The sequence below is a fragment of the Tinamus guttatus genome, unplaced genomic scaffold, assembly GCF_059628265.1.
Source record: "Tinamus guttatus ecotype Peru unplaced genomic scaffold, ASM5962826v1 Tinamus_guttatus_pri_ptg001554l, whole genome shotgun sequence".
Classification (NCBI taxonomy): domain Eukaryota; kingdom Metazoa; phylum Chordata; class Aves; order Tinamiformes; family Tinamidae; genus Tinamus; species Tinamus guttatus.
Window position 1 is genome coordinate 363 of NW_028290088.1, and position 14,564 is coordinate 14,926.

General features: G+C 61.7%; 2 protein-coding genes across 2 annotated transcripts; one reads left to right on the plus strand and one right to left on the minus strand.

Annotated features, from left to right (window-relative positions):
• Positions 1-202: 202 nt before the first annotated feature.
• LOC104568174 (ral guanine nucleotide dissociation stimulator-like 2) lies at positions 203-11,962 on the plus strand (the record flags this gene model as incomplete). The annotated part of the gene is made up of 11 exons (XM_088539271.1): positions 203-340; positions 412-512; positions 2,323-2,366; positions 2,463-2,537; positions 2,653-2,685; positions 4,344-4,465; positions 5,644-5,730; positions 7,043-7,157; positions 8,611-8,814; positions 8,895-9,009; positions 11,814-11,962. Coding segments are annotated over 11 exons (1,183 nt in total), but the record flags the coding sequence as incomplete, so codon positions are not given.
• Positions 11,963-12,155: 193 nt separating this feature from the next.
• LOC148590245 (prefoldin subunit 6-like) lies at positions 12,156-12,825 on the minus strand. The gene is made up of 4 exons (XM_088539272.1): positions 12,723-12,825; positions 12,567-12,637; positions 12,361-12,485; positions 12,156-12,284 (listed from the first exon to the last, which is right to left on the minus strand). The coding sequence occupies exons 1-4, from the start codon at positions 12,784-12,786 to the stop codon at positions 12,161-12,163; spliced, it is 384 nt and encodes a 127-aa protein (XP_088395398.1). The 5' UTR covers positions 12,787-12,825; the 3' UTR covers positions 12,156-12,160.
• Positions 12,826-14,564: the final 1,739 nt, after the last annotated feature.

A 14,564-nucleotide genomic window follows, 5' to 3' on the forward strand; every position in this document is an offset into this window, starting at 1 on the left:
TCTAGAGATGTCCCAAGTTCTAGAGATGTCCCAAATCCTAATGATGTCCCCATGTCTAGAGATGTCCCAAGTTCTAGAGATGTCCCCATCTCTAGAGATGTCCCAAGTTCTAGAGATGACCCAAGTTCTAGAGGTGGCCCCAGGCCAAATTGTCCCCATCCCCAGCGGCTCCCGGTGTCCCCAACGTCCCCAGGGGTGGCAGGGGACGTGTCCCCAAGGTGTCCCCGTGTCCCCAGGAGTGCCGCGCGCTGAGGAACTTCTCGTCCCTTCACGCCATCGTCTCGGCCCTTCAGTCCAGCCCCGTCCACCGCCTCAAACGCACCTGGAACGAGACCTCCCGGTACGGGGACACCTTGGGGACACCTTGGGGACACCTTGGGGACATCGACCTCATGTCACCTGTGTCCCCAGGGAGGCCCAGCGCAGCTACGAGGAGCTCAGTGCCATCTGCTCCGAGCAGGACAACTACAGCGCCAGCCGCCAGCTGCTCTTCCAGGTCCCCAAGTGTCCCCAAGGGGTGGCCCTTGTCACACCAATGTCCCCATTGATGTCACCGACAGGCTGCCCTGGCCCCTTGGGGACAATGATCATCATAGATCGTCATAGATGATGTCCCCTATAGGTGTCCTCTATATATTGGGTTGTCCCCATCATTGTCCCTGTATGGGATGGCTTGTCCTTGTCACCTGTTGTCCCCATCTGTGTCCCCTGTCCCTTGGGCTGTCCTTAGCCATGTCCCTATGGGTGTCCCCAACCCCTTCTGCTGTCCCCTATCGCCATCCCTGTCCCCAATGATGTCCCTTGTCCCCAATGTCTCCAATGATGTCCCTTGTCCTCAATGATGTCCCTTGTCCCCAGTGTCCCCAATGATGTCCCTTGGCCCCAATGATGTCCTTTGTCCCCAGTTTCCCCAATGATGTCCCTTGTCCCCAATGATGTCCCTTGTCCCCAATGTCCCCTTGTCCTCAATGATGTCTCCTTGTCCCCAATGATGTCCTTTGTCCCTTTGTCTCCAATGATGTCCCTTGTCCCCAGTGTCCCCAATGATGTCCCTTGTCCCCAATGATGTCCTTTGTCCCCAATTATGTCCCTTGTCCCCTTGTCTCCAATGATGTCCCTTGTCCCCAATGATGTCCTTTGTCCCCAGTGATGTCTCTTGTCCCCAATGTCCCCTTGTCCCCAATGGTATCCCTTGTCTCCAATGATGTCCCTTGTCCCCAGTGTCCCCAATGATGTCCCTTGTCCCCAATGATGTCCTTTGTCCCCAGTGATGTCTCTTGTCCCCAATGTCCCCTTGTCCCCAATGATATCCCTTGTCCCCAATGATGTCTCTTGTCCCCAATGTCCCCAATGGTATCCCTTGTCCCCAATGATGTCCCTTGTCTCCAATGATGTCCCTTGTCCCCAATGTCCCCAATGATGTCCCTTGTCCCAAATGATGTCCCCTTGTCCCCAATGTCCCCAATGATGTCCCTTGTCCCCAATGATGTCCTTTGTCCCCAGTGATGTCTCTTGTCCCCAGTGTCCCCTTGTCCCCAATGATGTCCCTTGTCTCCAATGATGACCCTTGTCCCCAATGTACCCAATGATGTCCCTTGTCCCCAATGATGTCTCTTGTCCCTTTGTCCCCAATGATATCCCTTGTCTCCAATGATGTCCCTTGTCCCCAATGTCCCCAATGATGTTCCTTGTCCCCAATGTCCCCTTGTCCCCAATGATGTCCCTTGTCCCCAATGATGTCCTTTGTCCCCAGTGATGTCTCTTGTCCCCAATGTCCCCTTGTCCCCAATGATGTCCCTTGTCCCCAATGATGTGCTTTGTCCCCAGTGTCCCCAATGATATCCCTTGTCCCCAATGATGTCCTTTGTCCTCAATGATGTCCCTTGTCCCCAATGATGTTCTTTATCCCCAATGATGTCCCTTGTCCCCAATGATGTCCCTTGTCCCCAATGAGGTCCCTTGTCCCCAGTGTCCCCAATGATGTCCCTTGTCCCCAATGATGTCCTTTGTCCCCAGTGATGTCTCTTGTCCCCAATGTCCCCTTGTCCCCAATGATATCCCTTGTCTCCAATGATGTCCCTTGTCCCCAATGTCCCCAATGATATCCCTTGTCCCCAATGATGTCCCTTGTCCCCAATGATGTTCTTTATCCCCAATGATGTCCCTTGTCCCCAATGAGGTCCCTTGTCCCCAATGTCCCCAATGATGTCCCTTGTCCCCAATGATGTCCTTTGTCCCCAGTGATGTCCCTTGTCCCCAATGTCCCCAACGATGTCCCTTGTCCCCTCCACCAGGATTGTCCCCAGCCGGGCACCGAGGGGACCCCAAGGCGCCAGCCGCGACGTCCCCACGAGCAGCGGCCCCTGGTGAGACCCTGGGGACAATAATGGGGACACTGGGGACAATGGGGGACGTGTCACCGGGGAGGGGACACGGTGCCATTGTCCCCTTGTCCCCCGCAGGGCGTCGTGCCCTATCTGGGGACCTTCCTGCGCGACCTGGTCATGCTGGACGCGGCCATGAAGGACGAGCTGGAGGTGGGACGTGCCACTGTCCCCAGTGTCCCCAATGTCCCCAATGTCCCCAATGTCCCCAATGTCCCCAGTGGCCCCAGTGGCCCCGGTGTCCCCAGTGTCCCCTCTTGCCTTGCAGAACGGCTACATCAACTTCGAGAAGCGCCGCAAGGTACTGCCCCCGTGTCCCCGTGTCACCTGTGTCACCCCATGTCCAGGTCCCTCCGTGTCCCTCCATGTCCCCCCATGTCCCCCTCATGTCCCTCTGTGTCCCCCAAGTCCCTCCGTGTCCCTCCGTGTCTTCCATGTTCCCCTCATGTCCCCCAATGTCCTTGATGTCCCCCCATGTCCCTCCACGTCCCCCATGTCCCCATGTCCCCAATAGCCCCCATGTCCTCAATGTCCCCATGTCCTCCCATGTACCCCGTGTCCCTCCATGTCCCCAATGTCCTCCCATGTCCCCAGTAGCCCCCATGTCCCCAATGTCCCCCATGTCCTCAATGTCCCCCATGTCCCTCCATGTCTCTCCACGTCCCCCGTGTCCCCACGTCCCACATGTCTCCAATGTCTCCCAATGTCCTCCCAATATCCCACATGTCCCCCGTGTCCCCAATGTCCCCAATATCCCCCTTGTCCCCAGTGTCCTCCCATGTCCCCCACATCCCCAATGTCCCCCATGTCCCCGTTGTCCCCCATGTCCCCCATGTCCCCCATGTCCCCAATGTCCCCAATGTCCCTCATATCCCCAATGTCCCCAATGTCCCTCGTGTCCCCAATGTCCCCAATGTCCCCCATATCCCCAATGTCCCCTATGTCCCCAATGTCCCCCACGTCCCCAGTGTCCCCAATGTCCCCAATATCCCCCATGTCCCCAATATCGCCCATGTCCCCCATGTCCCCAGTATCCCCCACGTCCTCCATGTCCCCAATATCCCCCATGTCTCCAGTATCCCCCATGTCCCCAATGTCCCCATGTCCCCCATGCCCCCCATGTCCCCAATGTCCCCCATGTCCCCCATGTCCTCCCATGTCCTCCCATGTCCCCCATGTCCCCAATATCCCCCATGTCCCTCCATGTCCTCCATGTCCCCAATATCCCCCATGTCCCCCATGTCCCCAATGTTCCCCATGTCCCCCATGCCCCCCATGTCCCCAATGTCCCCCATGTCCCCCATGTCCTCCCATGTCCTCCCATGTCCCCCATGTCCCCAATATCCCCCATGTCCCTCCATGTCCTCCATGTCCCCAATGTCCCCCATGTCCCCCATGTCCCCAATGTTCCCCATGTCCCCCATGTCCCCAATATCCCCCATGTCCCTCCATGTCCTCCATGTCCCCAATATCCCCCATGTCCCCCATGTCCCCAATGTCCCCATGTCCCCCATGTCCCCCATGTCCCCAGTGTCCCCAGTGTCCCCAATATCCCCCAGGTCTGCAATATCCCCCATGTCCTCCCATGTCCCCCACGTCCCCCACATCCCCCATGTCCCCAATGTCCCTCTGTGTCTCTCCACGTCCCCCGTGTCCCCATGTCCCCTGTGTCCCCAGTGTCCTCCCACGTCCCCTGTGTCCCCGATGTCCCCAATGTCCCCCATGTCCCCAGTGTCCCCCACATCCCCCACATCCCCCATGTCCCCATTGTCCCCATGTCCCCCGTGTCCCCAATGTCCCTCCATGTCCCCCATATCCCCAATATCCCCCGCGTCCCCCATGTCCCCCATGTCCCCAATGTCCCCATGTCCCCCATGTCCTCCCATGTCCCCGATGTCCGCCCGAGATCCCCATTGTCCCCATGTCCCCATTGTCCCCATGTCCCCAATGTCCCCGCAGGAGTTCCAGGTCCTGGCCCAGGTCCGCCTGCTCCAGGTCACCTGTCGCCGGTACCGGCTGCGCCCGGCGCCCCGAGTGCGACGGTGGCTCCGGGCCCTGCGGCCACTGCCCGAGGCGCAGAGGTGACACGGGGACATGGGGACATGGGGACACTGGAGGGCACACGGGGACACGGGGGGGACACAGGGACACGGGGACACGGGGACACGGGAGGGGACATGGAGACATGGGGACATGGGAGGGGACAGGGGGACGTGGGGACATGGGAGGGGACAGGGGGACATGGGGACGTGGGGACATGGGCACATGGGGACATGGGAGGGGACACGGGGACATGGGGACACGGGGACATGGGGACACGGGTGGGGACATGGGGACATGGGGACATGGGGACACGCGACGGTGGCTCCGGGCCCTGCGGCCACTGCCCGAGGCACAGAGGTGACATGGGGACACGGGGACACGGGAGGGGACATGGGGACATGGGAGGGGACATGGGGACAAGGGGACATGGGAGGGGACAGGGGGACATGGGGACACGGGGACACGAGAGGGGACATGGGGACACAGGGACACAGGAGGGGACGTGGGGACATGGGGACATGGGGACACGGGAGGTGACATGGGGACATGGGGACATTGAGGGGATATGGGGACAAGGGGACATGGGAGGGGACATGGGGACATGGGGACACGGGGACATGGGGACACGCGACGGTGGCTCTGAGCCCTGCGGCCACTGCCAGAGGCGCAGAGGTGACATGGGGACATGGGAGGGGACAAGGGGACATGGGGACATGGGAGGGGACATGGGGGGGACATGGGAGGGGACACGGGGACACAGGACAAGGGGACACAGGGACATGGGGATATGGGGACATGAGGACATGAGGACACGGGGACATGGGGACACGGGACAAGGGGACAAGGGGACACAGGGACATGGGGACACGGGGACAAGGGGACATGGAAGGGGACATGGGAGGGGACATGCACTTGGGGATGGCGTGTGGGACATGGGGACACAGGAGGGGACACGGGAGGGGACACGGGGACATGGGAGGGGACATGGGGACACAGGGACAAGGGGACACAGGAGGGGGATGGGATATGGGACATGTGTTGGGGACAAAGGGACACGGGAGGGGACACGTGTTGGGGACAAGGGGACATGGGACAGGGGGGGACACCCAGAGGGGTGGCACAACCTGGTGCCCATGACGAGTCCCTAACATGTCCCCAATGTGTCCCCAACGTGTCCTTAACATGTCCCCAACATGTCCCCAACGTGTCCCCGTAGCCACAGCGTGTCCTGTGCCATCGAGCCACCCGGGGAGCCACCACCGCGGCCACCGAAGCCCTCCCTGGTCATCACGCACTGCACCGAGTGAGTGGCACCGTGTCACCGTGTCACCCCCCCCGGTCCCCTTGTCACCTGGGGCCACCTTGTCACCCCCCCCGGTCACCTTGTCACCCCTCCGGCCACTTTGTCACCCAGGGCCACCTTGTCACCCCCCCCCAGCCACTTTGTCACCCCCTCGGTCCCCTTGTCACCTGGGGCCACCTTGTCACCCCCCCCCCCGGGTCACCGTGTCACCCCCCCCCCGGTCCCCTTGTCACCCCCCTGGTCACTTTGTCACCCTCCCCGGTCCCCTTGTCACCCGGGGCCACCTTGTCACCCCCCCGACCACCTTGTCACCCCCTCTGGTCACCTTGTCACCTCCCCTGGTCACTTTGTCACCTGCCCTGGCCACCTTGTCACCCCCCCCGGTCACCTTGTCACCTGGGGCCACCTTGTCACCCACTTGGCCACCTTGTCACCCCCCCCAATCACCTTGTCACCCCCCAGTCACTTTGTCACCCTCCCTGGTCACCTTGTCACCTGGGGCCACCTTGTCACCCCCCCCCCCCCCCGTTCACTTTGTCACCCCCCCCCCCCCCCGGTCCCCTTGTCACCTGGGGCCACATTGTCACCCCCTCTGGTCACCTTGTTACCCGGGGCCACCTTGTCACCCTCCAAGCAACCTTGTCACCTCCCCTGGTCACCTTGTCACCTGGGGCCACTTTGTCACCCCCCCCCCCCTGGTCACTTTGTCACCTCCCCCCCGCCCCAGTCACCTTGTCACCCCCCCCCCCCCGGCCACTTTGTCACCTCTCCGGCCACTTTGTCACCCCCTCTGGTCACCTTGTCACCCCCCCCCAGTCACTTTGTCACCCCCCCCAGTCACCTTGTCACCTGGGGCCACCTTGTCACCCCCCCAGCCACTTTGTCACCTGGGGCCACCTTGTCAACCCCCCTGGCCACTTTGTCACCCCCTCTGGTCACCTTGTCACCCGGTGCCACCTTGTCACCCCCCCCCCCCCCCACCTTGTCACCTGGGGCCACCTTGTCACCCCCCCGGCCACTTTGTCACCCAGGGCCACGTTGTCACCCCACCCCGGTCACCTTGTCACCTCTCCAGCCACTTTGTCACCCGAGGCCACCTTGTCACCCCCCCTCAGCCACCTTGTCACCCCCCCCCCGGTCACCTTGTCACCCCCCTGGTCACCCCCCCCAGTCACTTTGTCACCCCCCCTGGTCACCTTGTCACCTGAGGCCACCTTGTCACCCCTTCGGCCACGTTGTCACCCCTCCGGCCATGTTGTCACCCCTCCGGTCACTTTGTCACCCCCCCGGTCACTTTGTCACCTCCCCGCAGGCTCCTCACATCAGTGGGGACCCCCTCGGTGACCTGGGAGCAGCCGCGTGTCCCCTCCGAGGCCACAGCGGTGACACCGCCGAGTCCGGGTCACCTCCTGTCCCGCCTGGCCCAGGTGAGCCCCAAAGTGTCCCCTTATTGGGGACAAGGTGACATCGCCGCGTTGTCACCCCAAAGTGTCCCCTTATTGGGGACAAGGTGACATCGCTCCGTTGTCACCCCAAAGTGTCCCCTTATTGGGGACAAGGTGACACCGCCGCGTTGTCACCCCAAAGTGTCCCCTCCTTGGGGACAAGGTGACACCGCCGCGTTGTCACCCCAAAGTGTCCCCTTATTGGGGACAAGGTGACATCGCCGCGTTGCCACCCCAAAGTGTCCCCTCCTTGGGGACAAGGTGACACCACCACATTGTCACCCTAAAGTGTCCCCTTATTGGGGACAAGGTGACATTGCTGCGTTGTCACCCCAAAATGTCCCCTCCTTGGGGACAAGGTGACACCGCCACATTGTCACCCTAAAGTGTCCCCTCCTTGGGGACAAGGTGACATCGCCGCGTTGTCACCTCAAAGTGTCCCCTTATTGGGGACAAGGTGACACAGCCAGATTGTCACCCCAAAGTGTCCCCTTATTGGGGACAAGGTGACACCACCGCGTTGTCACCCCAAAGTGTCCCCTCCTTGGGGTGACATCGCCGTGTTGTCAACCCAAGGTGTCCCTTTACTGGGGACAAGGTGACACCGCCACGTTGTCACCCCAAAGTGTCCTCTCCTTGGGGACAAGGTGACACTGCTGCGTTGTCACCCCAAAGTGTCCCCTTATTGGGGACAAGGTGACATCACCGCGTTGTCACCCCAGAGTGTCCCCTCCTTGGGGACAAGGTGACACCGCCGCGTTGCCACCCCCAAGGTGTCCCCTCCTTGGGGTGACATCGCCGCATTGTCACCTCAAGGTGTCCTCTTACTGGGGACAAGGTGACATCACCGTGTTGTCACCCCAAAGTGTCCCCTCCCTGGGGTGACATCGCCGTGTTGTCACCCCAAGGTGTCCCTTTATTGGGGACAAGGTGACACTGCCACGTTATCACCCCAAAGTGTCCCCTTATTGGGGACAAGGTGACACCGTCATGTTGTCACCCCAAAGTGTCCCCTCCTTGGGGACAAGGTGACACCGCCGCATTGTCACCCCAAAGTGTCCCCTCATTGGGGACAAGGTGACATCGCCACATTGTCACCCCAAAGTGTCCCCTCCTTGGGGACAAGGTGACACCACCACGTTGTCACCCCAAAGTGTCCCCTCCTTGGGGTGACACTGCCGCGTTGTCACCCCAAAGTGTCACTTATTGGGGACAAGGTGACACCACCACGTTGTCACCTCACGGTGTCCCCTCCTTGGGGACAAGGTGGCACCACCACGTTGTCACCGTGTCCCCTCCTTGGGGTGACATCACCACGTTGTCACCCCAAAGTGTCCTCTCCTTGGGGACAAAGTGGCACCACCACATTGTCACCGTGTCCCCTCGTTGGGGACAAGGCGACACCGCCACATTGTCACCCCACGGTGTCACCCAGCGCGTCAAGTGGCCCTCGGTGTCGGCGCTGGACGAGGCCGCGGTGCCACCACCCGCGTTGTCCCCACCGGCCCCCGGTGTCACCCGCGGCCACCGCCGCTCGGCCTCGTGCGGCTCCGCTGTCCCCAACGTGTCCCCGTCCGACTGTCGCATCATCCGGGCGCGCATGGACCTGGACAACGGGAGCCTCTACAAGAGCATCCTGGTGACCGTCCCCCTCCCTTGTCCCCGTTGTCACCGGTGCCACCGCCGTGTTGTCACCGCGCGCGTGTCCCCCCCGCGCAGGTGACGAGCCAGGACAAGACGCCCGCGGTGGTGGCCAAGGTCCTGGAGAAGCACGGACAGGACGTTGGGGACGTCGGGCGCTTCCAGCTCGTGCAGCTGCTGCCGGACGAGCGGGGTGAGGTGGCACCGGGTCCCCGTGTCCCCAAGGCCACCGTGTCCCCAAGTCCCCAAGTCCCAATGTCCCCATGTCCCCAAGTCACTTGGTCCCCAAGTTTGGTGTCCCCAAGTCGCTGCTGCCCTGAGTCACCGGGTCCCCAAGCTGCTGTGTCCCCAAGGGTCCTGTCACCAAGGTCACTGTGTCCCCAGGGTTTTGTCACCAAGGCCACCATGTCCCCAAGTCCCCAAGTCACTTGGTCCCCATGTTTGGTGTCCCCAAGTCGCTTCTGCCCTGAGTTACTGCGTCCCCAAGGGTCCTGTCACCGAGGCCACCATGTCCCCAAGGCCACCATGTCCCCATGTCCCCAAGTCACTTGGTCCCCGAGTTTGGTGTCCCCAAGTTGTTGCTGCCCTGAGTTACTGGGTCCCCAAGGGTCCTGTCACCAGGGTCACTGTGTCCCCAGGGTCGTGTCACCAAGGCCACCATGTCCCCAAGTCCCCATGTCTCCAAGTCACTTGGTCCCCGAGTTTGGTGTCCCCAAGTTGTTGCTGCCCTGAGTTACTGGGTCCCCAAGGGTCCTGTCACCAGGGTCCCCATGTCCCCATGTCCCCAAGGCCACCATGTCCCCAAGTCCCAATGTCACCATGTCCCCAAGTCACTTGGTCCCCAAGTCACTTGGTCCCCGAGTTTGGTGTCCCCAAGTTGTTGCTGCCCTGAGTTACTGGGTCCCCAAGGGTCCTGTCACCAGGGTCCCCATGTCCCCATGTCCCCAAGGCCACCATGTCCCCAAGTCCCCATGTCTCCATGTCCCCATGTCCCCAAGTCACTTGGTCCCCGAGTTTGGTGTCCCCAAGTTGTTGCTGCCCTGAGTTACTGGGTCACCAAGGGTCCTGTCACCAAGGTCCCCATGTCCCCAAGGCCACCATGTCCCCAAGTCCCCATGTCTCCATGTCCCCAAGTCCCCATGTCCCCAAGTCACTTGGTCCCCAAGTTTGGTGTCCCCAAGTTGTTGCTGCCCTGAGTTACTGGGTCCCCAAGGGTCCTGTCACCAGGGTCCCCATGTCCCCATGTCCCCAAGGCCACCATGTCCCCAAGTCCCCATGTCTCCATGTCCCCAGGTCCCCATGTCCCCAAGTCACTTGGTCCCCAAGTTTGGTGTCCCCAAGCTGCTGTGTCCCCAAGCGTCCTGTCACCAGGGTCACTGTGTCACCGAGGCCACCATGTCCCCAAGGGTCCTGTCACCAAATGCCATGTCCCTTAGTGCCATGTCCCCAAACCACTGTGTCCCCAAGGGCCACATCCCCAAACCGCTGGGTCCCAAAGCCACCATGTCCCCAAGTGCCTTGTCCCTTAGTGCCATGTCCCCAAGTGCCATGTCCCCAAACCACTGTGTCCCCAAGTGCCATGTCCCTTAGTGCCATGTCCCCAAGTGCCATGTCCCCAAATCACTGGGTCCCAAAGCCACCATGTCCCCAAGTGCCATGTCCCCAAGCGTTGATGCCCTTAGTGCCATGTCCCCAATGGCCATGTCCCCAAACTGTTAGGTCCCACAGCCACCATGTCCCCAAGGACCATGTCCCCAAGTGCCATGTCCCTTAGTGCTGTGTCCCCAAGGGCCATGTCCCCAAACCGTTAGGTCCCACAGCCACCATGTCCCCAGGTGCCATGTCCCTTAGTGCCATGTCCCCAAGGGCCATGTCCCCAAACCGCTGGGTCCCACAGCCACCATGTCCCCAGGTGCCATGTCCCTTAGTGCCATGTCCCCAAGTGCCATGTCCCCAAATCACTGGGTCCCAAAGCCACCATGTCCCCAAGTGCCATGTCCCCAAGCGTTGATGCCCTTAGTGCCATGTCCCCAAGGGCCGTGTCCCCAAACCGTTAGGTCCCACAGCCACCATGTCCCCAAGGACCATGTCCCCAAGGACCATGTCCCTTAGTGCTGTGTCCCCAAGTGCCATGTCCCCAAGGGCCATGTCCCCAAACCGCTGGCTCCCAAAACCACCATGTCCCCAAACTGCTGGGTCCCAAAGCCACCATGTCCCCAAGGGCCATGTCCCCAAGCGTTGATGCCCTTAGTGCCATGTCCCCAAGTGCCATGTCCCTTAGTGTCATGTCCCCAAACGACCATGTCCCCAATGGCCATGTCCCCAAACCACTGGGTCCCACAGCCACCATGTCCCCAAGAGCCATGTCCCTTAGTGCCATGTCCCCAAAGCCACCATGTCCCCAAGTGCCATGACCCTTAGTGCCATGTCCCCAAACCACCATGTCCCCAATGGCCACATCCCCAAACTGCTGGCTCCCACAGCCACCATGTCCCCAAGTGCCATGTCCCTTAGTGCCATGTCCCCAAAACGCTGGGTCCCCAAGTGCCATGTCCCTTAGTGCCATGTCCCCAAGTGCCATGTCCCCAAACCGCTGGCTCCCACAGCCACCATGTCCCCAAGCGTTGATGCCCTTAGTGCCATGTCCCCAAATGACCATGTCCCCAAGGGCCATGTCCCCAAACCACTGGGTCCCACAGCCACCATGTCCCCAAGGGCCATGTCCCCAAGAGCCATGTCCCCAAGAGCCATGTCCCCAATGGCCACGTCCCCAAACTGCCAGCTCCCACAGCCACCATGTCCCCAAGTGCCATGTCCCTTAGTACCATGTCCCCAAACCACTGTGTCCCCAAGTGCCGTGTCCCCAAGTGCCGTGTCCCTTAGTGCCATGTCCCCAGGTGCCATGTCCCCAAACTGCTGGCTCTCACAGCCACCATGTCCCTTAGTGCCATGTCCCCAGCGCCCCCCATGTCCCCATTGTCCCCGATGTCCCCGCAGAGCTGCCGCTGCCACCCTCGGCCAACGTCTTCTACGCCATGAACGGCGCCAGCCTGGACTTCGCCCTGCGCCCGCGGCCACCGGACCCCGGTGCCACCTTCCCCAAGGCCAAGGCCACCGCGCGCAGGCTCGGCCGGGCCCTCTTCTGAGCCCCGAATGTCCCCGAATGTCCCCAAATGTCCCCAACGGCTTCTCAGGGACCCCCAAGTTGCCACCGTTGACACTACGGCAATAAAGACACTACGGGCTGGCCCCGGCGGGCGGACGCGGCTGCTTTTATTGCATGGTGACAACAGCGGTGACAACGGCGGTGACAACAGCGGTGACAACAGCGGTGACGGTGACATTCAGGTCTTGCACGGGGCCACCTTGCCCTGTCCCCGCTGGAATTCCTGCTGTAGCCTCCCCAATAGCTCCCGTTGTTGCTCCGCGCGCCGCTCCAGCTCCTGCATCTGCTGCTCGTAGCGCTTGCTGAGGAGGTGACAATGACACGGGTGTCCCCAAAAGGTCCCCCCCCGAGGTGTCCCCGAGCGCGGGTGGCACTCACATCTCGCCCGTGATGTAGTCCAAGCGCTTGGCCACGGTGGCCTTGGCCTCCTCCGTGTCCTGCTTGACCAGCACGGGCCCGATGAGCTTGAAGATGGTGTTGGTGGCATCCAGCAGCTCCAGCTCCTGTCACCGGGGGGTGGCGGGTGATGCCACCACCTTGGGGACACTTGGGGACACCTTGGGGACACTTGGGGACACGCTCACCTCCTTGACGATGTTGTTCTCCGTCAGCTGCGCCTCCAGCTTCTGCCGCGACGTCACCGTCTTGCTGAGGTCTGGGGAGGGTGACAGTCACCGCCGGGTGACGCCGGGTGACGCCGGGTGACACCGGGTGACACCGGGGGGGGGTGACATCCGTACCTTTCTGCAGCTGCTGGTACTTTTCCAGCTCGCTCTGCAGCTTCTTCTGGATCTGCTCGGCCATGGCTGCGGGTGGGGACACTTTGGGGACGCTGTTGTCACCTTGGGGACGTTGTTGTCACCTTGGGGACCCTGTTGTCACTTTGGGGACCCTGTTGTCACCTTGGGGGACCCCGTTGTCACCTTGGGGGACCCTCACGGCTCATATAGGGGCCATAGGAGGCTCCCTGGGGCACCCTGGATGCTCCAACCCCTATGGAGACCCTATAGGTACCCCCTGACCCTATAGGTACCCCCGACCCTATAGGTACCCCCCCTACCCTATAGGTACCCCCCGACCCCATAGGTACCCCCTTCAACACCTCTGCATCCTATAGGATCCTATAGGATCCCATGGAGACCTATAGACACCCCCCCCCCGTCACCTATGGACCTCTGGAGAACCTATGGAGCATCCCAGACCCGTCCCCGACACCTCCACACCCCATAGGGGACCCATAGAGACCTTATAGACACCCTAAAGACCCCCCCAGGAGCCCCACACCCCTCAAGAACCCATATAGGGTCCCTATAGAACCCCCTGAAGCTTCCCAGGATCCCTATAGAGCTCCCATAGGGCCCCCACAGCCCCCTGGGATACCCCCAAACTGCCCATATGGCCCCTATAGACCCCCTCCCGTTCCCCAAATTGCCATAGGGCCCCATAGAGACCCTTGGGACACCTATAGAGCCCCATATGCCCCCTTGGACCCCATAGAGATCCCCACAGCCCCTCCCACCCACCCACGACCCCCATAGGACCCTATAGAGCCCCCCTAGAACCCTATAGAGCCCCTATAGAGACTCTCTGGACCCCTATAGAGACCCATTGGACCCCCTGGACCCCATAGAACCCCCCAGGGCCCCTCCCATCCATCCGTGACCTCCATAGGACCCTATAGAGCCCTTTCAGCCCCTATAGAGCCCCTATAGAGACCCTCTGGACATCTATAGAGCCCCTGGACCCCCATAGGGTCCCTATGGATCCACCTGGTCCCTCCCATCCACCTGCGACCCCCATAGGACCCTATAGGGCCCCCCTGGAACCCTATAGAGCCCCTGTAGAGCCCCTCTGGACACCTATAGAGACCCATACGACCCCCTTGACCCCCATAGGGACCCTATGGATCCCCTCAGCCCCTCCCAGCAGCCCACCACCCCCATAAGACCCTATAGCGTCCCCCTAGAACTCTATAGAGCCCCTATAGACACTCTCCAGACCCCTATAGAGACCCTCTGGACCCCTATAGAGCCCCATACGCCCCCCTGGACCCTATAGAGCCCCCCCCACGGCCCTTCCCATCCGTCCGTGACCCCCATAGGACCCTATAGAGCCCTTTCAGCCCCTATAGAGCCCCTATAGAGCCCCTCTGTACACCTATAGAGACCCTGTGGACCCCTATGGAGACCCATACACCCCCCTGGACCCCATAGAGCCCCCAGGGCCCCTCCCCTCCGCTCGCGACCCCCATAGGACACTATAGAGCCCTCCGGACCCCTATAGAGCCCCTATAGCGCCCCACGGACCCCCCCCCCTCCATCTCCCACCTCTCCTTGCGCGCAGCGCCACTCCGGCCCCGCCCCCTCCGCGCCGCCCCACGTGACGCCGCCGCCGCACGAGGCCCCGCCCCTAGCCCCTCCCCTTCTCCCATTACCCCCGGCTGGCGCATGCGCACTCCCCCCGGCGCATGCGCACTGCAGCCGCTGTCCCCGCCCGGCGCCGGGCAGCGCATGCGCGCTGCGCCCCCCCGTTGCCAGGCGACGCCCTTCACCGCCCAGCGCATGCGCACCGAGCCCCTCTCC